Genomic DNA, 27,169 nt, shown 5'->3' on the forward strand with positions numbered 1-27,169 from the left:
CTGCTTGGCAAACCTGATGGCCTGTATAAGGTGTGAGGAATTGGTATTGATGGTAAATCGGAATTGTGGGTAGTATGATTCTATGATACTTTGGATTGCATAACATGTTGGTTATTTGTCACTCAATATTGGCAATGTATGCAATCATTTTAGCACAAAACATATTCTCTGAAATACACAGTGATTAGCAATTGGTACACCATGCATGAAGAGAAATGGACTCCTAATATTTGTGAAAGTTTAGCATAAAGATATTTCAGTTTACATGTGGACATTAGTGGAAACAAATAAACACAACAAAAGGTTATAATGTATTGTTTTCTAAAAACATTGAATGTTTTGCAAACTGACCCCCTCCCGTCCCGCTCAATGTTTCCCAAATATTTTTAAAACACTGACCATTGGAAAGTGTTATTCTTACTAAATCAAGGTCTAATAATTGGAAGAACACCGTTGGGTATAAACTACCAAGAAGTCTACCATTGTTGATATCCACTATTGTGTATATAACCTTAGAACTAGATACTAAGCAGAGGTCAGCTGGAAATAAATGAATTTAGTGCAAGTTTATTTATCTGGTAGGGTCTTAAAACTATAGTGGTAATGACCTCATATGTAAATCATGGTATTTGAATCGGAAGCCAATAAAAAAATATATTTTGTTACTATGAAATTGGAATAAATATGATCTGAAGTATGGCCAGTTGATGGAAATATTTTGTTTCTCATTCATCTCTCATATCGTGAATAAAAAAGAACTGTTTTTGTTTTAGTGCTCGGCTGATAAAAAGTAAAATTGCTAATGTTAATGTTGAGCATTAGGCCAATAAAGATAATATTTTTGTTTACTAGGTTGATGACAAAAATAAAAATAACCTTTCTGTTTCTCATACCATTTGAATCTGGTGTGTGGCCAATCAAAATAATCCTTTTGTTTCTCATACTAGTCTGATAAAAATGATTTCGACCATTTGAATCTGGTATGTGGCCAATCAAAATAATCCTTTTGTTTCTCAGTCTGATAAAAATGATTTCGACCATTTGAATCTGGTATGTGGCCAATCAAAATAATCCTTTTGTTTCTCATGCTAGTCTGATAAAAATGATTTCAATCATTCTAATGATGCTTGAGGTGGAGGAGGGAGAGCAGGGATTTCATTTGGATGGGGGAGGGGAGGGGATGCTAATGTGGTGATGACAAAATACATCAGCATGATTGTGGTAATGATAGAACATTCCTCCTCCTCCAAGGTTAGACAGAAAAGATAATGATCTTAGTCTTGTTTGTAGGACTGATTTAATTTGGAAAATATATCGTTAAATCCCCCCCCCCTCCCCCCCCCCCCCCCCACCATATACCATGTGGTTTTAAATGTAACACTGAAAAAAGTACTCAGTTTATCACGATGCATGAAGCAAAGTAATGAATTGTAACAAAGTCTTTTTTTTTGGCCTCGGGTTTTGTGCTATTTTCGTCAGAACTCGTGAGAACATTTTAAGTGAAACACATTTTAATAGGAATCATTTGAGTAACTTAATTTCAATGCCATGAATGCTACAAAAGTTAGTAATTTTTTACCAAAGTTGGTAATTTTTACAAAAGTTGATAATTCTTACAAGAGTTGGCAATTCTTACAAGAGTTGGTAATTCTTACAAAGTTAGAAACTGTTAATAAATTTTGTGATTGGCAACCATAATTGGTGGAAGTGCAGATTAACAAATTTAATTATACATTTAATTGAATTCATTCATTCATTCATTGACAGTGTGATTTGACATTCTTAGATACTGAGTTCCTTTACAGTAATAGAACCACTTCATTGTTGTCTAGCTCACTGTTACAATCCAACATTGTTTCATTTCCTGTCTGGTCTTTGTCTCATCAACCTACTCACCCCTCTGCTGAGTCACAATGGAATCTTCCACTACTACATTGTAATGAGATCAGATTACTTTTCAAGGGTGGAAAGCAAACATATCTACAAGGGGTTGTGCGTACTGATCTCCAATGCAAACAAGACTGTTTATTGATGCGACTGGTAGGGACAAGTCTGTAGGTTTTTTACCCACCTGATGTTTATTTAGCTGTTACAAAGTAGTCGGGCTTCAGTTTCTACAGGTATATTGAACTCGTCCAAACATCAAACACTCTCATCAAAGGAAGTACTTGCTGATCAAATAATATCAAGCTAGGGGGTCAAGGATAATAAGCAACAGGTTAAGCAAACTTACTGGCGGCCAGACTACAAGCAGTCGGCCTGTGTGGGGACTCTCTGAAGTTTTTTTGTACAACATTTCTGTGTGTTGGTTTGCTACTGAAACTTTGTCCAATTTTAGTCGGAAGTAATTGAAGTGGATTTATAGAAGAGAACTGGACCCAAAAAGTGGAGACATTTATTGAAAATTTTTTACGTCCGACAAAAAGTTTTGAATTTTGGTGAAGATTATTATAAACAGATTTGCTGGAAGTTGGAACCAGAAGTTGTGCTGCTTCAATACTACAAAAATTATTTTTGAAGGAAATCTTCGAAAATTTGCTTAAATTGGATCAAGTAACTACTAGTGACCCTACAGAAAAGAAATCTGAAAAATTTCGGCCATCAATCTTTTTGTCTGAAGAGGGTAAATTGAGTGGAATACCGGTGTCTGGAAGTCAGTTGGCCTGAAAAGTTGATGAAGACAGGTCTCCATGGTGTATTCGCGTCTGGCTCCAGCAGAGTACTGAACAATATTGTTATTAGCAGTTGGGGCACCTCTATTTTGGCACACTTGCTTTGTCGGGATCCCCCTACTGAGACGGAGACCTCTTGACTAGCCAGCGTGTGTAAGGGATAACGTGCTATAGCTTTGTTGTTCAATGCCAATGTAAATATAAATCAAACTGACAGGAGCTGACGAGTTTTTAGTATTGTATCAGTATTCACTTCTAATTGGGTTCTCATTCATTCCAAATAATTCACATCATACGACTGACCTGACCAAACGACACAATGTTGTTGTTCAGAAGTTTTCGAAGAAAGAAAAAAGTAAAACTTTTAGATGACCAAGAACGAGTTGGAAAACAGGTATGTAGTTGAAGTGTGAAGTGTGAACTGAAAGTTTGTTTTGGTTTTAATGTGGCATGGTTGACTGCACTTTGTATCATGTGTATGAAGGAATTCCAAGGAAAACTAATACGGCCGAAGACACCTGTATATTTATATACATAGGGTTTTGGGTTTCAGGGACCTTTGAGCGATAAATTCTCAACGGTGGTAGGATAACTGGGAGACTTGCTGAGCCAGAGTGTCTAGATTTCTGTCGGGATTTTAGTAGTTCTGTGTCAGAGCTCATATATTTTAACTTTGTGTGCTCTTGGGAAATTTTTTAGAGTTGTGGAGATTGGGTAGATTTGGAATGAAATATGTGTTTTGAGTTTTACAGTCTACCAGCTAAAACTGAACTGTTGAGGACAATGTTAATCGTAGACAAATTTAGCAGACATTTGGATTTTAGGCGGGAAATTTTACAGGAAATTGTTGATGTGTTTAAGAATTTAAATTTAGATAAGTGTTGTTTGAAAAGTTAATGCAGACAACTTTTTTTTCAGAAATATTTTCATTGTGGAACTTTTTTGGTTTCATAGTATGAAATATGAATTAGAAAATTTGTATGAGAATTATCAATATTACATAATGAAAAAAGGTCACGAACTTAAACAATGTTGTAAAGAATATTGTGTAATTCTTGTAAATAGTACTAATTGGCCAGCAAACAAACAAACAAACAATGTGGATGCAAGTAACTATAGTAACCACAAGTTGGACGATAAAATAAATAAATTGGAAATATGAAAAATTTATTGAAAAAAATCATAAATAGATCAATGGTTTAATGTGTTTATTCATACATAGATTTTTTTTGAGACACAAGGAAATTGTAATCATGTCATCGCTTGTAGATGAAATATTAAGTTGGGACTTGATTCTGGCATTATTCGGTCTCATTGTTAGAAATTGTCAGACTCTTGTCCTTATAATGTACTTTGTCTGCAAGCAGAACTAGGGATGTGATCATAGTAAGGAAGGGTGTATGATGGCTGATGGGGAGGGGGAAGTCACAGTGGAGGAGGGAATGAAATGGTGGGTGATTGATATGAACTCCAGCAGTACATTTAGAAGTGTTTACTTAGAGATGTTATGATGTACCAGATGAAATAAATTGTTGGTACATGTCAGTCTTCAAGGTTAAAATACTTGAGACTATGGAGTTAAAATTCAAGGACATCTCCAACTTGTACTTGTTGAGGTCTTTCTGCATACTCCATGTGATAGCAGTCTCTAATCAGTAGTTGTGGATTTGAACTCTTAGTTGACAAACTATTTTTAGTAAAATGCTGTCTGTCCTCAAAAGTTACTCTAGGTGAAACTACACTATTTTCCTATCGCATGTACACTCCAATGTAGTTACATTTTAACCCAGACTACTCAGACAACATTACAAATATTTCTAGACGTTTCACCCTTCTATGCAATTCCGGGCTCGAAATTAGCAGTAGTCTTGAGTCCACAGACTACCAGTTCTTGTCATGGGACTACCATAATTTGCAGCTGGTAGCACACTCAGGCTACCACTCATTCACTATGCATGGTTTCAAGGACGGAAGATTTACTGACATTATTTTAATAACACACATACATGTATTTCCAGTAGAGGAATTGTGTTTTTAGTTTAGGAATGAGACAATTGGTCACCATCCTTGGGCTACCAAGGAAAAAAAAGTTACTTTGGCGTCCTGAATGTAGTATTCACCTTCAAATTCAAATTTTTTTGTCTTTTAATTTGTTCAAGAGCATTTAAACCCATTCTCGGATAAAATGAAGGGGAAAAAGAAGGGGAGGGGGTTGTTAGCCACAGTCATTGTATTAATACTAAATAGTGGGACAGTTGGTCACAATAAATAATGATTAACCTAGTGCTTTGTCGTTAGTTTTCAAATCTTGCTATCATTTCAATGGAGGATTACTAGGTATGTTAAAGCCAATGTCACTCAAGTCTCTGAAGTAGTAGTCATTGGATATTTCTGAATAGTGGCCAAAATGATGTCAAAATTTACCCCCACTTTTACACCCTGTATTATGTCCAAACAGACTAAGAACAAACTTTTTCATCTGGCAAAGATTTAGTGGAATCGAGCGACTTAAAATTTTTATTACTAATCCTTACATTTTTTCTATCAATCATCCATAATAACCTGATGGTTGTAAAAAAGTGATAAAAATGTTTGTAACTTTGTTTTGTGTTTAGTACTTTGTAGTTTCCTACATTTATGACACAAATTTATATAAATATATATCTAAGTGATATCCATGATATTAGCTTACTGACTGTATTATACAAAACATGGCTACTGACTGATAACGTAGTTTAGAGCAAATTTGTTAATGTTTGGTAACCATGGTAACTGAGGAGGATAACCTGTTAAAACTTGTAGAAATGTTCATATTCTAGCTGTTCTATATGAATAAAGTATAAATAAAATGCTTGGTAATCTGTATAGGTCGATTTTACCCATGGATTACTTTTGTTCCGCCTCCCCCCACCCCCACCCCACCCTCCCCAGCTAATGCTTTAGGAATGTTAGATCTTTATGTTTTCTTGCATATGTATGTGTGTATGTATGTGAGGGTGTTATCCATGATATTAGCTTGTACTAAATCGATCTAATGTACATTCCACTTCTTTGTAAAACTCTTACCACCCTGGAAGTGTACAACTTCAGTCTTAATACTCTTTGTAATAAAACAATTTAGTATTTGTTTATATGAGGGAATGAATTTTATTTTTTTTATTTTTTTTTTTATTTTTCAAATAACATTATTTTGTTTTCTTAGTCTTTCTTGTGAAAAGTAAAAAAAAAATCCCAACATTTTGGTAAAAAGTGTTCATCTTTGGCAATGATATCAAGAACTTGTCCATTGTTGGTTGTTAGCAATGTGTGGTATGTATAGTATTACGTCACCATGGTATCCTTCAAATCTGATAATTATCCCTCTGGAGGGAAATGATAAATAGGTAGCCAGCAGTGAGGGTAGGTATCCAGCAGTGAGGGTAAGAGGAAGGTGATTGGGAGGGAAGTAGACATGGGGTAAGAACACAAAGCCAAAAGTGATGAGAGTATTAAGACTAAAGTTGTACACTTCCAGGGTGGTAGGAGTTTTACAAAGAAGTGGAATGTACATTAGATCGATTTTAGTACAATAGGAAACTCTAAGTTTAATTCACCATTTATACTTGTCAGTTGAAGGTTACAAGTAATGTGTTTGACAACACATGTACCAGTTGGGTGGCATAGATACTTAGCTTACTAATTTAGTTCACTACCTCAAGAAGCTCGCTGTGCACCCAACATACAAGCCTTCAAAACTACACTGAATGTTATCAATACTATAGTTTGGATACCAACTTGGTTTCTAACTAAACAAAGCCAAAATACAAAATACTGAAAAAGATAAATAAGTGATCACGTGAATATATTTTTACAAATGAAAATTTTTACTCACAATCAAAATATTTCTTGGAAGTAAATTCCAAATTTTGATATCAGGGCTATCTGACTAAACATATTAATTTAACAATATGCTGGACAACCAAGTCTGTGGGCTAGAAAGTCTGTGGGAATAGATTGGAACACAATTGAAAGTTTTGAAGTTCACCGTGTAAACATGTGGACTGTTTCTATACAAGTTATAAAAAACGTATTTACATCTTTAAAGAGATTGGAAACAAATGAATTCCTGACAATCTTCAAGGTAAAGTGTGAGACATTTTGTTTGACAATAGAGACAGGATGTTCAAAAACCTGTACTTGAAGGGATGTGAATACACAGTAATATCAATTAAAGTAAACAGAGAGATGGAGGGGTCCCAATGGGACCTATCGGTAGTCTAGTTTCTATACGGTATCGTTACCATTTACACCTCCACTCACATAGTCTAGTTCCTATACAGTATCATTACCATTTACACCACCACTCACATAGTCTAGTTCCTATACAGTATCATTACCATTTACACCTCCACTCACATAGTCTAGTTCCTATACAGTATCGTTACCATTTACACCTCCACTCACATAGTCTAGTTCCTATACAGTATCATTACCATTTACACCTCCACTCACATAGTCTAGTTCCTATACAGTATTGTTACCATTTACACCTCCACTCACATAGTCTAGTTCCTATACAGTATCATTACCATTTACATCTCCACTCACATAGTCTAGTTCCTATACAGTATCATTACCATTTACACATCCACTCACATAGTCTAGTTCCTATATGGCATCGTTACCATTTATACCTCCACTCACAGTCTAGTTCCTATACAGTATCGTTACCATTTACACCTCCACTCACATAGTCTAGTTCCTATACAGTATCATTACCATTTACACATCCACTCACATAGTCTAGTTCCTATATGGCATCGTTACCATTTATACCTCCACTCACAGTCTAGTTCCTATACAGTATCATTACCATTTACACCTCCACTCACAGTCTAGTTCCTATACAGTATCGTTACCATTTACACCTCCACTCACATAGTCTAGTTCCTATACAGTATCGTTACCATTTACACATCCACTCACATAGTCTAGTTCCTATACAGTATCGTTACCATTTACACCTCCACTCACATAGTCTAGTTCCTATACAGTATCGTTACCATTTACACCTCCACTCACATAGTCTAGTTCCTATATAGTATCATTACCATTTACACCTCCACTCACATAGTCTAGTTCCTATACAATATCGTTACCATTTACACCTCCACTCACATACTCTAGTTCCTATACAGTATCATTACCATTTACACCTCCACTCACATAGTCTAGTTCCTATACAGTATCATTATCATTTACACCTCCACTCACATAGTCTAGTTCCTATACAGTATCATTATCATTTACACCTCCACTCACATAGTCTAGTTCCTATACAGTATCATTACCATTTACACCTCCACTCACATAGTCTAGTTCCTATACAGTATCATTACCATTTACACCTCCACTCACATAGTCTAGTTCCTATACAGTATCATTACCATTTACACCTCCACTCACATAGTCTAGTTCCTATACAGTATCGTTACCATTTTACCTCCACTCAGTTAGAAACCATGCCGGTTGGCATCCATATTAAATGGGACCCAGCATAGTAATCCCTCTGGGCTTTGACCTTTGGGGACTAACAAACCAACGCTATAAGACTCCAGGGTGCAATATTATTTTGAAAGGTATTGACTATTTTACAGTATTTACAAACCAAAATTTGACTTATTTAGATTTAGTGACAATATTTGGTCCTAGAATAAATCAACACCCTATATGATTTGATCAGTAAAAAGTAACTGTCATCTGCAATTAGATATTTGGGTGAAAATTGCTGTATTTATTTCATTGTATTGATCAGTAAAAAGTAACTCTGTCATTGACCAATCAAATACAGTGTTACAATTAGAAATATTGACATAAATTGTATCATTCTTTAGTTAGTGCCAGAGATTATCTATCTGATATAGAATACAGCTTTTTCTGGTGAACCCGGCGGCATTGTCAAGTTGAATAGCTAGACCACCCTTCAAATATGTTGGCATTTCATTTTCCTTTCATCTATAGGATAGGATAACATGGAGTCCAGGATACCAATGTGATGGTCTGAAGACTTTAATTTTCAATGTTACACAACTTTCCAAAACGAGCTTAATGTCGTATACAATAGATCAATTATCAACATCAGTGTAGGTTCTATGTATTTATGAAAGAATGCAACTGATCCGATTGTGGTGAAGAATAACTTCAGACTTAAACCGACTGTTTTATCGTACTAGAGTACAAAGTGTTGTTGTAAATGTCTGTTGTCAAATAGTTTGACTTGTCAACCTGCAGTCTTGGATTAAAGTCTGAGACACAGATTAAGAGATTAGATGACAAAACTTCAGATTAGTTGATTGTATTGTATTGTGTCTTGTATATTTAAGTCATTGTTCACATAAGTTGTTTTCTACTGATTGGGGAAATCAGGGGAGATGTGAGTTCGTGATTGTCTCTTTTGTTCGTCTGGTAAATCTACGGTGGTTGATCTCTGCAGGCGGCCAAAATGATCGTTCTCCAGTCCTTTCGATCTGCAGCTGCATGTCGGATTTCCTTGACAGTCGGTGGAATTGATGGACAAATGGTGCTAGCTATGTATTGTTGGTACATGTATAACTGTCGCCATCCCATTCTAGTGCGCTTTCCATGTGTGAGATTGTATAGAGTTAATTGCTGGATTAGTTCTGTAGGGTCTTTTCTTAGGCAATGTCCAAGGAACCTCAGCCGATGGTCTCAGCTGATAATTGTGCCAGTCAGGTGTTCTTGGTAAAAAAAAACAATTTTTTTTATAGTTTGAAAAAGATATAAAATTTTGACAATAGTATGAAAATCAGAAATTAAAAAATGTACAAAAAGTAAAGTTAATCCCCAATAAAAGTAGTATTGTGTGTGTGTATGACGAACTTGCCTATATTTAAAAAGGTATGTAAGTAGATCCAAGGTTCATTTAGCATTAGTTTTATATCGTCTCATAACTAACTTTGGAGAATGAATATTCTCTATTCATTAAAGTTCATTACATGGAACAGTCAAAGCTGATTTAAGTTAACAAAGTTGTCCATAAAAGATAATGATACTCATAAAAAAACTACTGTCAAAGTTCCTTGTACTTTTGACCCCCACAAGAGCTTGTACATTCGACCAAAATTTGAGTCAAATTCTTGTTCTTTTCTGTAAATTTTTAGCACATTTCAACTGTAATTTGAACTGGACTCGTAGAAATAATTAGAATGGATGCCAACGTGGTTTCTAACTAAACTACTGGGATTAGAGGTGTAAATTGTAATGATACTGTATAGGAACTAGCCTTAGAAATAATTCTCATTTATGAATTGTTACTTTCCCTCCCAAATTATTTCATTGAAAATTCTTGTTTTTCGGTAACTTTTGTACCACTTTTGAACTTTCTTTTAGATTGGAATCACAGAAATAATACTTATATTTGAAGTGATGATAAAATTGTGTTACTTTCCCACCATAATTATTCGACCAAAAATTGTTGTTCTTTCATAACTTTTTGGCTGGCCGGAATTTTATTTTAGACTGGAGTCATAGAAAAAAGTTTTGTGCATCAAGTGATGTCAAAATATCGGTTTGAAATCAAATACATTTGTGGAATTTATTGTAAAGATAAAATTTCTGTATTCTGATATCAGTTTCCGGTCATGAAGCGGTTGATAGGGTGATGATGCTATACTTGAAATATTCTGTCATAAATTTGAATAGCTGTGAAGTTTGACCTACAGTAACCTCAAAAGCAGGTGGGTGTATACATATATAAACCATTAAATAGATAATGGAAGGGGGAATGGTAGGGGGAGGTGGTGAATTTACAAGGAAAATTCATGGATTCATTTTCACTTGAAAAAATTGCCAACATGTGTGTAACACGAGATGTAGTAAATAGTGAGAAATAGTTCACTAACCAGAAGTGTGGAAAAAGTACATTCTTTGTTGCACAAATTTCCTGTGGTTGGTCCCCACTACGGAAATGGTTGACCCCTAATTGGTACAAACTACTTTTTGACCTTTGACCTTTGTTTCTACAGAGTTTAGTCAACTGTGACTGTCAACAATGTGGTTTATGACTTCCATGCCTGTGTCTACAATAATGTCTGTAAAAACTTTTAATCACTCAAAGAGAGTTTATTTATAGGTCTTTTCACTTCAGTTTTAGAATTAAAAGTTGTATAATCTTTTAGAAGTGGGATTAGATGAAAACACTGATTTGTTTTTCCATTGTGTGACAGATTACTAAAGCATGCTTTAGGTTCAACTTTTAAAAATACAACATTGTCTTGGTGTTACTATCTCAAGAATCTCTCTACACCCAGAGACTTGTCTTGGTGTTACTATCTCAAGAAGATCTCTACACCCAGAGACTTGTCTTGGTCTTACTATCTCAAGAATCTCTCTACACCCAGAGACTTGTCTTGGTGTTACTATCTCAAGAATCTCTCTATACCCAGAGACTTGTCTTGGTGTTACTATCTCAAGAATCTCTCTACACCCAGAGACTTGTCTTGGTGTTACTATCTCAAGAATCTCTCTACACCCAGAGACTTGTCTTGGTGTTACTATCTCAAGAAGATCTCTCTAGCTTACTTTAAAATACAGGTAGATCTTCTGGCGATAGTAACACCATGACAAGCATCTTGAGATAGTAACACCAAAACAAGTCTCTGGGCTAGTGTAGAGAGCTTCTTGACAAAACTCGGGGTGTAGAGAGCTTTTTGACAAAACTCGGGGCGTAGAGAGCTACTTGACAAAACTCGGGGTGTAGAGAGCTTCTTGACAAAACTCGGGGTGTAGAGAGCTTCTTGACAAAACTCGGGGTGTAGAGAGCTCCTTGACAAAACTCGGGGTGTAGAGAGCTTCTTGACAAAACTCGGGGTGTAGAGAGCTTCTTGACAAAACTCAGGGTCAGTAAGATCATGACAAGCTTGAGCTATTAAACAGACAGAAGTCAGATGTAACAAGAGATACACAGAAAATAAATAAATGATTCATAGATAGAAATTCCAGCGGCCTATCTATTTCATTATTATTTGGTTTAGGTAATTTTATCTGTGGTTTATAAAAAACTATATTTAACAGAAAGCAAATAAAATGGAGACATGGTCACAATAAAATAGCAACATCTCAAATAAAAGTCACCGAAAAAGATTAAAAATTCAAAGATAGACGTCAGTTTAAATATAATTTTTATTGAGGTTCAAAATGTTAATATCTTGTTTAATAATAAACACATACTATAAAAAGTTAATTGTATAAAGAGTTCTGTCTCAACATGTCTGAATATTTGAATTAGGTAATTGATATTTTATGATCTGTTGATTTTAGATTATGAAAAAATTTATATAAAATTTTATAGCATTTGAATCAATCCCCTCCCCCCATGTCTCAATATTTGAGTCATCAAGTAAACAGGATCAAATTTGATGTGTCGGGACAGTACAATAAACTGAATCGATTCAAAACCATTTCAAACATTTCATATTGGGACATAAACTGAATTCGAACTAGTTTAACTGAATCGATTCAATTTTATTCGATTCGAAATCGATTCATATGGGGACAGGGCTGTAGTATAGTATATTTTATTATTTATATTATGAAATAATGTAAAACAAATACATGATCTAGAGTCAAAAACAACACACAGAAACAACAAAAAAAAACATTTAAAACATTTAGATCTAAATATATATATATAACATCAAACTAGAGAGTATTGAATTCTAAAGTCATATAGTTTGTATTTGTTAAGATCTGTTGAATTGATTTATATTATGGAAAATTTGATGTTAAATTTTGATAGCATTTAAATTCTCCCCCCCCCCCCCATATTTATAATAATAATCTTTATTCATCCAAATAAATTCTGAAATTTGTTGAATGGTCGCCACAAGAGCAGTGTTGAAGAAGCATGAAGAAGCAGGAGGAAAATGGTGTACCCGGGGAAAACCTGCCTTGTTCGGCAAGGTCAAACTGAGTATCACCCTTCTTACATACAGATCTGGTTGAATTAAAATAATTTAATCAAACCCTGCTGATGCTTGGCGGGTTCGAACCCAGACTGCTGAGGTAAGAGGCGTACGAGCTAACCGCTCGGCCACCGACAACCCTGATTTATTCAAATTTAATGAAGTGGGGTGGAGGTATAATTGTGTCCATGCCATGTGAGTTCCAGTGTGGGTGCTCAGGGGTGTTTGCACCCTTTGCTTGCAACTTGTTTTCTGTTTCACTTTACGCTTGTTAAAGTATGGCCACATAGAACATTGCACGCATGCAAATACTCCGAGTACGCCACACTGGACTTGTGCGCCATGGGGGTTGTGTTATTATTATCAAAGGAATTTATTAGATTGAGTAATTGATAATGTCATAGATGTAAGGGTATTAGTAAAGAAAATATTACTTTAAAGTAATTCATGATGTCATATATCAGTATTGAATTTTAATTTTTGTGACAAGTCTGTAATGAATCTTGCAGACGTTACAAATCTTCATTAGTTTTCAGATCAGTTATCGTCTACAAAATTAATTTAAAAAAAATCTGTGCTACCCCTGACTGCATTCATATAAACGTGATATTATCGCGTCCCTATTTGATTTTAGTTTCAGACTGGAGAGGTAGAGTTCAGTTAATGAGTAATTGTCTAAAGGAAGTAAACAATTGCAACTGCCTGTCAATTTGTGGATTACTACTGACATGCACCATTTACCCTTTGCCCATTGGGGGTAGCACAGATTTCTGTGCCAGAATAACGACTTTCCCTATACATGAATGGAAATGATGGTAGTAATCATTTACCCTTTGGCCAGCAGGGGTAGCACAGATTTCTGTGCCAGAATAACAACTTTCCCTATACATGAATGGAAATGATGGTAGTAATCATTTACCCTTTGGCCAGCAGGGTAGCACAGATTTTTGTGCTAGAATAACGACTTTCCCTATAAACGAGTGGAGATGATTGCAGTAATCGTAACACGTTGTATAGGAACTAGGCTATAGCAAATGGCAAATGTTAGGATGTTGTTACCATTAGGTGTAGAACTTATCTGACATTGCAGTAGTAAAGTAGCAGGGGTAGCACAGATTTCTGTTCTAGAATAACGACTTTCCAAATAGTGAATGGAGATGATCATAGTAATCATAACAGGTCGTATACATTGTAGGAACTAGGCTAGCAAATGGCAAATGTTAGGATGTTGTTACCATCAGCTGTAGAACATATGTGAGTGAAAGAAGTAATGCCAAGGTCAGGATCGATATCGGTTAATGTCAGGATATCGGTTAACACCAACTAATTGTAGACGGGATATGTTAAAGTGGTTGTAACTGATATCACAATGAGAACGTACTAAATGTACTAAGACTTTGTTATCATGGTTTAGACCATTACAGTAGTATTAGCTTAGAAATTCAGCTTTCATCGTTGGAATTTGTGTTGGCTACCAAATGGATTCTCCAGGGTTGTGTCATTGCTAAGATATATGTTGGCTAGCAAATGGATTCTCCAGGATTTGGTTATTATTGTCATTGGCTACTACTAGTAGTACTAGTACCAAAGATATTCCCTAAGGGTTGTATGAGTTCAGATATCATGTGTTGGCTTCCAAAGGGATTCCATTGAGTTCTAACCTTGCTGAGATATGTGTTGGCTACCATAGGAATTCACCAGGGTTCTGTCATCACTGAAATATGTCAAGTACATGTGTGTGTATGTTGGGTATTTTTTGGTGTTTTTTTTCCAAATTTGTGTGTTGTTAATATAGTATTTCATTCTTTCCTTATTTGGCCATCAGTAAACCCTCCACTCCACCCTACCTCACCCCAAATCAAAGTTGAGGGTAATAGATTACAAAAATAACAATGTACATTATGTAATAATGGGTAGATTAATTGTTACCCCCCCCCCCCCCCCCCATACCAGATACTTTTTTCTCAAACGAATCGTACATTTATGGGAAGTTAGGAGGGTTTGATTTCTATTACAAAGTTTACCCAAGACTTGAATTTGTGTTGCCATGTCAACTCCTAAATGTAAAACTGATGCTAAAGAAAATTAATATAAATGCAAACTTTGGGATGAGGTGTTAGGTAAAAGGGAAGGGGGAAGGGGGAAGGGAGGGAGGAGGGGGAGACATAACATGAATTGTTTCAGCTGCAACTTGCTATTGACTTCCATTGGTCTAACGGCGTACCATCTTATAAATTTGGTAGTCTAGACACAATGTTTAGTAGTGTAGACAAATGTGTCCCAGACTACTGCTTACAGTTTGAGTCCCTGTTTTTATGTAAGCACTTGAATGGCCTAGTGTTCAATCACATTTCTCCTGAAATATAACCCTTGACCTTTGACCTCAGAAGCTGAATAATATAAACCTCTGCTGACCTACTAGTTTCAAATTATATAAAATGTTTTATATATTATGTAATAAACATATCATCTTTCTCTCTTAAATTTTAATGAATGTATATACATCCTGTCAAATTTTTATATTTGATATCCGTGACAGCCAATGTTTAGGGCACTGCTATGAATGATAGTATGATATGAAGGAATTAAAAAACCAGTCTGTGATATCGAAATTTGATACAAATCTTTATGTGTGATGAATATGATAAATTTTATTTATTTGACTTGGTCAGATTCTCTGCATTTTACTCATACATGCAATGTACAAACTGACCCCCCTGTGTTTTGTTGTAACTTGTGGGGTATTTTACTCATTCATACACTCCTCAAGCTGACCCCTCTGTGTATCGTTGTAACTTAGGTAGGTATATCTAGTACTATTACTATAGACAATGAAACAAAATATATTACTTTTTAAAACTCTGATCAAAAACACATACTTATGGCACTGACAACTTTCATAAAATCAGCGCTTATCAAAAGGAAAGACATTCTGCAGAGTTAAAAGATATATATTACATTTATCTAACCTAAAGTTTAAACTTTCGCATAAACCTTATTTTTGTATATTTGTTAAGTATTATTACTGTAGTTTATATATTAACTAGTTTGTTTTAGTACCGAACACTTATTGCAGAAAATCCAATGAAGAAATGTAGTTTTCTTGAAGGATGCAATAACGATTCTATTCTATTCTATTCTATTCTATTCTATTCTATTCTGTTCTGTTCTGTTCTGTTCTGTTCTGTTCTGTTCTGTTCTGTTCTGTTGTTCTGTTCTGTTCTGTTCTGTTCTGTTCTATTCTGTTCTGTTCTATTTTATTCTATTCTATTCTATTCTATTCTATTCTATTCTGTTCCGTTCCGTTCCGTTCCGTTCCGTTCCGTTCTGTTCTGTTCTGTTCTATTCTATTCTATTCTATTCTCTTCTATTCTATTCTATTCCATTCTATTCTATTCTATTACTTTTAACTTTCAAGTAACTTTATTTATGTGTCGTACATACTAGTTCTGTAGTGTACTGTAGTCAGTCAGTGTCAATGACTGGTAGTATACTGGAACAACACAAACCAGAAATGAAAAAACTCTCTGAACCAAAAAAATGACATTAGATTTTCAAAGTAACAATGAAAATCTTTCAATAACTTGTCCATTCTTTGTCATTAAAACAACATTGATGTAAAACACTTGAAAAAACATCCTGGTGTTTGTTAGGGTGAAATTGTACATTTCCCAGGCTTCTAAAGGATGTTGTAAGAATAACTAGGAGTCCAAAATATAGCAGACTATATAATGTTGATTTAACCTCAATTCTAAGTATAAATATAGAAAAGTTTGACAGCCGACACCGCCAATGGTTTGTTATCATTATGGCCGACAACTTACTAGAAAAACAGTAGGAAAATAATTATGTGCAACCCTTTGTGTAATTTTTGGACATTTTCGTGGCTGTCAGAAACAGATTTTGAACAAAAAATTTCTTTTGTGGATATGAGCAAGTATTATTGCAGTGTAATTTTTTGAAATTTTTTATTTTGTGTGAGGTGCCTACATTTGGTATATTTTCTGTTAAAAATCAAAAACAACATATTTGACAGAAATAGTTGATTTTATCAATTTTTGAAATGTTTTGGATGAAATGTATAAATGTTACTTTGATATTTTCTGCCAAAAAAAGCCAACAAAAACTCAATTTTTTGACAGCAATTCTTGTGTTTGTCACTTTTGACTGATTTTTGATGAATTTCTTGTGGTGGTCCACACACTTTTTGTTTTGATATGTATCAAAAAATGAAAACTTGACCTCAAATATTTTTTCCCATAAATGTTGTATTTTATTGAAAAATCTTTTTAGAGCAAAATTTCATTCATGTTTTTGATGCCAGAATTTGACAGGAATTATGCCCTTTCTGCAACTGTTTGATAATTTTCATGTAAATGACAAGGTCTGGAGATATTTCCATGTTTTATAGAATAAAGTGTTACCAACATAAAACTGAAGGACATGTTTTCATAACACAATGTCTCTCCTGTTTTGACACAAGGGGTGAACAAGTTTGTTGAGTCTTTCCATGCCCTTTGCTTTGTATGTCTGACATACTCACACAGATCAAATTACAATTTTCTACTACTATTTCACCAAAATATCTCTAGTCTCCAGAGCAATCAATTGAAAGACATTATCAACAGTAAAATCAGAGTTTTTGATAAGTTTTGGGATGCTTATAATCAGAAAGGGGAATAAGGCAACATTTGAATGGATATCATATAACACAAGAATTTGGTTAAAATGGCCATTCTGAAATGTTGAGGGCGCTGTAACCATGTTAGTCACTTGTTTGATGGCTTTTACGATAACACCATAAAAGGCAAGTGTGTTGACAAGAGAGTAGCATTGTCTGAATAAGTTATACACAGCTTTATACATAATACTCACACCAAAAATTTCTCTTTTGGGGAAAATATTGTTGAAATATATTGTAAGAATGAATGTCCATGTTTTGGGTTCATAGTTAGGAACAAAGATATCTCCCCTCGTCGACAAATTTTTGGTTGACAAATTTTTGGTAACAAATCAAAAATTATTTTTTTGTTTCCACAAAAATGTTTGTGAGCTCGTAAAGATTACCATATATATGTAAATGTAATCTTTTTTGAATGATTTTCTCTGAATTTTAACTTCAGGATGTCAATATTATTTTGATCATAAAGCACCAGATAATTAAACCTTGCTGTAGGAGGTAGACATTATCTTTTTTCTTGTGTGTGTTGTCATCAACCACAAGTTATAATTAATATAATTTTCAGTTTGTTTAGTTTTTTGATACATGACAGTTTCTATTTTGTGAACATATTTGGATGTGTTCATTAGTATTCTAGAATGTGAGTGTACTTTGTTTGAATTCTTGTACGCGTCTTTGTTGCAGTCTTTGGTTGATTATAGTATAAATTACTGGTTATAGTGTTTAGAAGTCCCTGAAGAAACATACTTTAATACAAAACCAGACAAATATAACCACTTTTATTGCAGAAATTTTGCTTGGACTGAAATTTAAAATGACAAGTAGCCTCATGACCCTTTGACTGTAAAATGAATAGCGCCCTCTTGTGGCAGTGAAATGTAAACGGATCCAAGGTGTCAAACTTATTTGTGTTCTGAGTCATATCTCCCACTGTGCTGCAATTCATCACATAAATTTGATATAATAATCTTTGATAGTTTTGTCATATAATGCACGTAATGAGTAAAATAAACATCATTTTGCAAAAACGTCCCGAACGTAAATGATGGTGTTGAAACAAGATACGCTATGAGTACTGATAACATTTCCTTTGTCGGGTGACTTTTGATAGGAAATTCATTCAAATGATAGATGTTGTGAGCAGGTGTCTAGTGTCAGAATATTCCAAAGTGTCATTTTATCTGAGTTAAGAATTCCCTGGAGGCTAAAAGTGATATAGAAATAATTACAGTTGGTTTTATATATCATTTTATAATTGCCTCCATTTGTCATATTGGATCACGTCATGGTAACGCATTCATCTCACCAAAATATCAGATATACCTAAAATTATCCAAGATGTCAGACTTTTACTGGTACCTTGAATTGACTAGTATCACCTTGATTAGGAGGCGAGATCAATAGTTCTATGTAGGATAAAAAATGGTTTATTCTTTTAGGGGGGGGGGGGGGGGCCTTGAACCACTTTAGTGTTATCCAACAAAAAACATTTTTACGTTTTCGCATATATTTCAGTGCCAATTTATGTGATTATGTGATTCAAATGATTTTTCCATGCCACTACATGGGGTATATGATAAAACCTTTATGGCCCTGATATGGGTTTTGTAGACCTTGGTAGTATGTTTTACAGGACCTTCCTAAAGTCAGGCCTTCCACCGTATAATCTGCAAATCCCATATCTGGGTCGTAAATAGTAATATGAATACTGCTGTGTCAAATAATATGAAATATTATTCTTCAAAGCCAATAGTTATCATCAATTATTTGAATGTCATGACTCAGGTGGATATTTTATGGTTTTAGATCTAAATAAATGACCATTGAATTAATTCAAATTTGACAAATTATTGTCATATCAATCTATTGTATTTAATTCATTAGAAGGGTAATATGTCATGATGCACATGTGTAAGTGTGGCATACTTTAGGTATTTGTAGGAGTGCATACAGTGTTCTCTGCAGTTGTACTTTGACTAGCAACACTGGAAGTATAGTGGCAAACATCACATCTAATGAGTACAAATACCTTGAGTTCCCAAACTGAATCTCACGGATTCTGTTATTAAATATGTTTATCCCAAAATAGCAAATTTCCTGTAAAATCATACTGTGCGATCATGCATGTTCATGTACAGGGAACAGCCATGCACTCATTTCTATATCATTTGCATATCATTTGCATAAATGTATGTAATAATGGTTTCGGTATTACAAATACAACTGGTATATGAAACTCACTTGTGCTAGTAATCACTGGTATGTGTGTAATAACTTGAATTGTTTTATCTCTCCAGCCATAGGTACAAGACTTTTACTTTTCGTGTTTACTATACAGTTAGAATATTAAAGATGAAATCTGAAATTTCTTCCAAAAAAAGACAGTGTTGATATTGTAATTTGAAAATTTGATGACTCCTGTCCGCAGTTGTGCAGGTTCATTTCAACTTTCATTTCATTAGATAAAAATTGTTGTCCCTACTTGTAAACTGATGATTTTCGTACATTATTTTGATGACTTTGTCGAAAATGTATACAATTTGTATGAAAATATGTCAAATTTCAAAACGCATCATTGAAATTTGTGAATACCTGTCCTCAGTTGTACATATTACTAAATATTTCAATTTTCATATTATGATGAAAACTGACAGTTATTGTTCTCAGTTGTGCAAACTGAATATTTCAATTTTCATATCGTACGACAATTTTTGACAACTGGTGTCCTCAGGAGTACAAGGTAATGAAATGTGACTCTGTTGCCGACCTTTGACCTTCATCAGTTTGTTGAATAATTAAGTATCACCTCTTTGACCTTAAGAAATGTGATGAAAAAACTGTCATCTTAAATTATTTCAAAATGTTAAATTAGTGGAGGTTTGAGTGATGACTGAACACTATAGAAATTCACAAAAAGACATTTACATAAAAAACAACGAATTTATTGTCATTTTGATGAAGGAAATTCATCTTTTGAAGATTGTGTCTATTTTCATTGGATATAGATTAATTATTTGCAAAAATTGCAGAATGTTAAAAAAATGTATTTATCTATGCAATGACAGGGAAGTGCCATACACAAATGTTTACGGTTCGTCAATTCTAAAGAGCGCCCTCTATCATTAATAATGGGACATGACGAAAAGAAGTTTCAAGTAGACAGGCTGGCAGACATTGTGTCTTTACTAGGAGATTATAAACGATATGTTAATATTTGAAGTCAATATAGTCTGCTAAGATTATTACAATCTAAAATTAACAAATGATAATCATCTATCTACTCAAATATAGGAATGTTTATAAATAGGTGAAAGTTCATCAACTATTTTGGTTGCAGATATTATTTACAATTTCACTAAATTGATTATCAGTCGAATTTTTCAATATTAACAAAATATTTTTCAAAGACCAACAAATTTTGATGCAATACATATTTTGGTCAACTTTTAGATGTGCAGATGTGGAAAATGTTATATTTCTGTTGCTTACATCGAGGATACGACAAAATTTGTAACCTGGAGAAAATATTAATAGCACTATATCATAATTACAAGAAATAAATTTTTAATGAAAAAATTATGCATAAAAGAGAAAAACTGTAAAAATTTGAAATGAAAATGTGACAATTGATTATTCAAAGTATTAATCTAATTGATATGGTCTGATGATTTTAATTGAAAGATATTTTCCAAAATAATTCGAGAAAATTACTAGTTGAATTTTGAAATAAATTACAGAAATATTGTATCTGACCTAGTATTTGAGAAGATATCAACAATTTGATAAATAATTTGCCAATTTTGTTTGTAAAAATAAAAATTATATGACAGATATATGTGCCATACACTTGGAAGACTTCCATAAAATTGATGGAAATAAAGATGTTGTATACTCAGAAATAAAAACATTGTATACAGAAATTAAAATATTTTATACACTGAAATAAAAATATTGTATACACAGAAATTAAAATATTGTATACACAGAAATTAAAATTTTGTATACTCAGAAATAAAAATATTGTATACAGAAATTAAAATATTTTATACACTGAAATAAAAATATTTTATCATCAGAATTAAAAATATTGTGTACACTGAAATTAAAATATTGTATACACTGAAATTAAAATATTGGGCTCATATAGACTTGCAAAGACATCAAAATGGTTGCCGATAATGAATATTCATGGCTTCTGGGTTCATAGATCCTTACAAATGTCAATTTTTTACTCACATTCAAACCCCCCTCCCCCGGACAAAGCTGATGATGTCAGCGTATTCAATCCCAAAATTAATTTTGAGTTTGTGAGTGGAAATTTCAAAAGAAAGATTGTATTTCTAAAGTTATAAAGTTTTGGAAGCGGTTGATAAATTGGTATCGATTCAACATCACAATTAGTTGGGTTGATTCTGTATAAATTATATAATGCAAATCAAATTAATTGGCAGTCCATTATTGAATAAAGTTCAGTTTTTGGGTGCTTTTCTCATTAAATTTTGATCAAAGTGATCCGTCATGGAAAGTTCATTAAATAAATTGGTCAACTGACTCATTCAAAGGGAATAGGCGGCCATTTATTTGATCAAAAATTATAGTTAGTAAGCAGACTATATTTCTGAAACATAATATCATTATATTAACAGTTTACTTTCTTGTTTTCTACCAAATTTATTTGAATAGATTCTGCTTTTGTCTAACTGTGTGACTCATTCAAGTGTTTATAGTCTGCCATTTATTTGGACAAAAAATTATAGTTAGTAAAGTACGATATTTACAGTTGACTTCATATTTCTGCCAAATTTACAAATTTTCGTAAAAATAGTTGCAAGTTCATGATTGTAGATCTTTTGGTAAAGTTGAAATTATATTTTCTGGAGGTAAAATTGTCGTAATTAGATTAAATATCCCCCAATTTTTTTCTTTTTTTGGCCAAGGAAAATATGAGTCACCTAAGGGGCCTTGTCACTATGAGTTGCTAGACAAGCACTGACAAAAAGAAAAGAAAGATAGCGGAAAATAATAAATTTATACTTCCTCAAACATAATGTATGAAAAATTTAGAAAAATAATAGTGATTTGAAATATTTTGACTCATTTGGAGCACCACAGAATAATGACTTAATTCGACAGGGTTGTCGTGAAATAGAATGACCTCAGGTATATTTTCTGTTCAAAGACAATACTTCGGCTTGCTTATTGTATATAGAAATGGAAGAGTCAGAGAAACATTAAAATGACAAATTCTAATTTGTGAATAGAAAATTAAAATAAAAATAAATGTAGATTTTCACAGGATAGTAATCCTGTTAATCTTAAAACCAATATTGAAGTGTTTGCTTCTTTTGTGTAATTATTGATTTTGTGTTCTCATTTTGACTGATTTATTCCTTCCTTTGTCAAAGCTGCATGTTTATTTATCTCCTAACAGATGTCATAAAAATATAGAGATATGTCTCACAATATTTTGTAAATTTAATAACTTTGTACCAAAATTTTGATATCATTTTGAAAATTTCAAGTATTCTTATAATTCCAGTCTAAAATAATGTTGTGTAGTGTGAAAAAATTTATGAAAAATTTGAAAAACTGAAAAATTCTGATATCAATGCAGATATATTATACATTTGACAATATATATTTCCAGTCTAAAATTAGAGTTAGGCAATGTAAAATATAAAAAACAAGAATTTTTTCTAATATTTAGGTGAGAAATCACCTCTGTACCAACATTTTGAGAAAATGTCATAAATAAGCGACACATGAAAAATATCAGAGAAAAATAAAATTGTACAGAGCTAAAAATTTTGAGAAAAAGTGAGAAAGAAGCAATACTTGAAAAAAATCAGTCCAAAATAAAACTGCCTAGTGCTAAAAATTTGATACAAACAAGAATAATTGTTCAAATCTTTTTAGGCGGGAAAGTACTTGATATGAAAGTGGTTAATGATAATGGAGTTTTCTACTTCATATATCAAACTAAAGGTGAAAGGTCAATGTAAAGTGTAATTTATTCCCTATTACTAGAGTATTAGGAAGAAATGACGACTAATACAGAATTGTTATTAACATGTAAATCAGAAATGACACGTACCGTAAGTGTAGGGTACTGAAAATGTAGGTCAAGAACAGTGAACACAAATAATTTTATTTAAAATGTGTTTGACAACTTGTTCAAAAATTATGACTCAAAGTTAGCAGGAGTCCAGGATATACAGACTTCCGAACATATTATCTCGGCAACCAAATTTAAAAACTGTTGCAGCTACAATTTTTTATTCATTTCCATTGGTCTAATAGACTATATCTTATAAATTTAGTAGTCTAGATACAATGTTTAGTAGTCTATGTGTCCTGGACTACTGCTAATTTGGTAATCTAAACATAATGTTTAGTAGTCTGTGTGCCCTGGACTACTGCTGATTTGGTAGTCTATGTGTCCTGTACTACTGCTAACTTGGTAGTCTAGATACAATGTTTAGTAGTCTATGTGTCCTGAACTACTGCTAATTTGGTAGTCTAGATACAATGTTTAGTAGTCTATGTGTCCTGGACTACTGCTAACTTGGTAGTCTAGATACAATGTTTAGTAATCTATGTGTCCTGGACTACTGCTAAGTTGGTAGTCTAGATACAATGTTTAGTAATCTATATGTCCTGGACTACTGCTAAATTGATAGCCTAGATACAATGTTTAGTAGTCTATGTGTCCTGGACTACTGCTAATTTGGTAGTCTAGATACAATGTTTAGTAGTCTATGTGTCCTGAACTACTGCTAATTTGGTAGTCTAGATACAATGTTTAGTAATCTATGTGTCCTGGACTACTGCTAATTTGGTAGTCTAGATACAATGTTTAGTAATCTATGTGTCCTGGACTACTGCTAATTTGGTAGTTTAGATACAATGTGTAGTAGTCTAGGTGTCCTGCACTACTGCTAATTTGGTAGTCTAGATACAATGTTTAGTAGTCTATGTGCCCTGGACTACTGCTAATTTGGTAGTCTAGATACAATGTTTTAGTAGTGTATATGCCCAGGACATATACTACTAATTTGGTAGTCTAGATACAATGTTTAGTAGTCTATGTGTCCTGGACTACTGCTAACTTGGTAGTCTAGATACAATGTTTAGTAATCTATGTGTCCTGGACTACTGCTAATTTGGTAGTCTAGATACAATGTTTAGTAGTCTATGTGTCCTGTACTACTGCTAATTTGGTAGTCTAGATACAATGTGTAGTAGTCTATGTGTCCTGGACTACTGCTAATTTGGTAGTCTAGATACAATGTTTAGTAGTCTATGTGTCCTGGACTACTGCTAATTTGGTAGTCTAGATACAATGTTTAGTAGTCTATGTGTCCTGGACTACTGCTAATTTGGTAGTCTAGATACAATGTTTAGTAGTCTATGTGTCCTGGACTACTCTGCTAATTTGGTAGTCTAGATACAATGTTTAGTAATCTATGTGTCCTGGACTACTGCTAATTTGGTAGTCTAGATACAATGTTTAGTAGTCTATGTGTCCTGGACTACTGCTAATTTGGTAGTCTAGATACAATGTTTAGTAGTCTATGTGTCCTGGACTACTGCTAATTTGGTAGTCTAGATACAATGTTTTAGTAGTGTATATGCCCAGGACATATACTACTAATTTGGTAGTCTAGATACAATGTTTAGTAGTCTAAGTGTCCCATGGACTACTGCTAATTTGGTAGTCTAGATACAATGTTTAGTAGTCTATGTGTCCTGGACTACTGCTAATTTGGTAATCTGTGTTTAGTCTATGTGTGCTAGACTACTGCTAAGAAATAAAAGTGAAACGGCAAAATAAAATAAAAGTGCATACCTCTAGAATTTGTGTAGTAGACAATTAAAAAATTGGTTTATAGTTGTGTGAGTTATAGGTTCATTTAAGGTTATAACTGCTTTTATACGACAGCTTATTTTTCTCATAATTCTTTTATCTTAAAAATGTTGTGATAAAATTTTATTCCTGGATCACAAGTAGTAAGTGTTTAACACCCTGACCCAATGTCAGTAAACTTGCCTGTAGGGTCCAGTAATATTATTGTCATATACTCAACCCATAGGCAGTAATTAGGATATTACATCAGTACGTATCTTGCCACCCCTTAGGAAAAATGGTTTGCTCTATTGCCCTGGAGACAAATGCATTGAATTATGGGATATTGGATAATTTGATATTGCCATTAAAATTCTCTAATATTGAATTGAGACAGTTCATTGTGATCAGGGGGATGGTAAAAGAAATTTGTGAGCAAATATTATAGGTATTTGATGCCAATAAGATTAATTCAGTGTGTGTGATCTTATTTTTGTGGTTCTACTAAGCTTTATTATGTGGAATTGTATATATTTTATAATATATGTAATTGGAAAATATCTAGTCGAATCTGTGTGTTGTATTTTTTTTGTTATCCCCTCCCTGGAATGAAATGGTCAGCAGTATACTGTTAATTGCACGTGCTGGTAATAGCATTTATTTGTATATTTTGACAGAGTCTGTGTCAACAGACCACTATCACATTATTCATGCTAATTACCAAATTGTGAGACTGGTCTCCTAATTAGTTATCTTTGATTGGCATTTGAATCATAAAAAGAAAAGAACAATAGAAGCAATTTCTAGTCTTAAACACTGGATAGCTCATTAATATTTCAAAAATAATGTTAGCTCCTGTGTAAAAAATCAATGACTGAAGAATCGTAGGGGGCGGGATTGGACGTGTGCTTGTGGACTACACCACTTATCATTTCTGTGTGGTAAATCCACGGCAACCATTGGCAAGCTGTGTCAGACTTCATCATATTTGTATTCATGCCTTGACTCTCTCCCCCTTGATCTATTTTCATTACATATATGCAAATGAGGTGAAGCCATTTTTGTATTCACACTTAAATATTACGTGGGGATATCCCAGAATCATGTTGTTGTTATCACTCTGATGGGAATGAAATTTCTCCGGAGCTAGAACAGGAATAAACCGGAAGCTTTTCCAGCCATCACAGCTGGGAATAGCATTGCAGTATCCATCAATTCATACAGGATTCCTGTTAGCTGTGTCATCTTCCAGTCTGTCCTTGAAAAAACCGGGAATACATCACTTGCAAGGCTTCTTGTCAATTGTCTGCCCGGATTACTTGTTGACCTTTTCCGGGATATTTTACTCAAAATATTGGAGTGCACTCAGAGGAAGATTATCTGAGTCGTAGTATTCCAGGATGCAGGGGTATCTGTTGGATGGATTTATCACGATTTGAGGATATTCCCTGGAATTGAGGCATGTCGTGTGGCTGTACATTGTGATGGACTTTTAAGTTGTGTTTATTTTTGTATTGATTCTGAGTGAGGTGGCGAAAGCTCCTGTAATTCTGTCCAAATGGCTGTCATGTTGTGGAAGTGGGACAAAAATAACCAAAAAATCAAGAAGGTTGGTAGCTATAAATACTACTGTTTGAACAAAGGTGTTCCATACAACGATGTTCTATCATTTTTGCAGTGCTAGCATTGCAAGTTATTCCATTATTTTATTATTTTTATCGCAAATTTTAATACTATATACGAAAATAAGGTAGTCTGAATGGTTTTGGTCTAAAACAAATGTGAAATATTATGAAGGTTGTTGAAATTTTTCAAATTTGTAACTAATTGTTTTGGCGGGAAATCAATTTGTAGTATGCATTCACATTGTTCTGAAACTCACAAAATATGTTCTATTTTTGTCACCAATTTTAATCCAGGTATGTAAAAATATATGTGATTTAACCCTTTAATGTAAAATAAATGTCAGAAATAGTGAAAAAAATTGAAATTTTTCATATACATGTAG

General features: G+C 33.6%; 1 protein-coding gene across 1 annotated transcript in view; it reads left to right on the forward strand.

Moving 5' to 3' along the window:
- Nucleotides 1-2,991: 2,991 nt before the first annotated feature.
- The window catches only part of LOC144452951 (neuron navigator 2-like), a 251,620-nt gene continuing 227,442 nt past the window's right edge, over nucleotides 2,992-27,169 (forward strand). Inside the window, exon 1 of the mRNA XM_078144185.1 lies at nucleotides 2,992-3,066. Within this exon, the coding sequence (XP_078000311.1) occupies nucleotides 2,992-3,066 (75 nt within the window). The remainder of the gene's footprint in view (nucleotides 3,067-27,169) is intronic.

Source organism: Glandiceps talaboti, chromosome 23 (genome assembly GCF_964340395.1).
Source record: "Glandiceps talaboti chromosome 23, keGlaTala1.1, whole genome shotgun sequence".
NCBI classification, from domain to species: domain Eukaryota; kingdom Metazoa; phylum Hemichordata; class Enteropneusta; family Spengelidae; genus Glandiceps; species Glandiceps talaboti.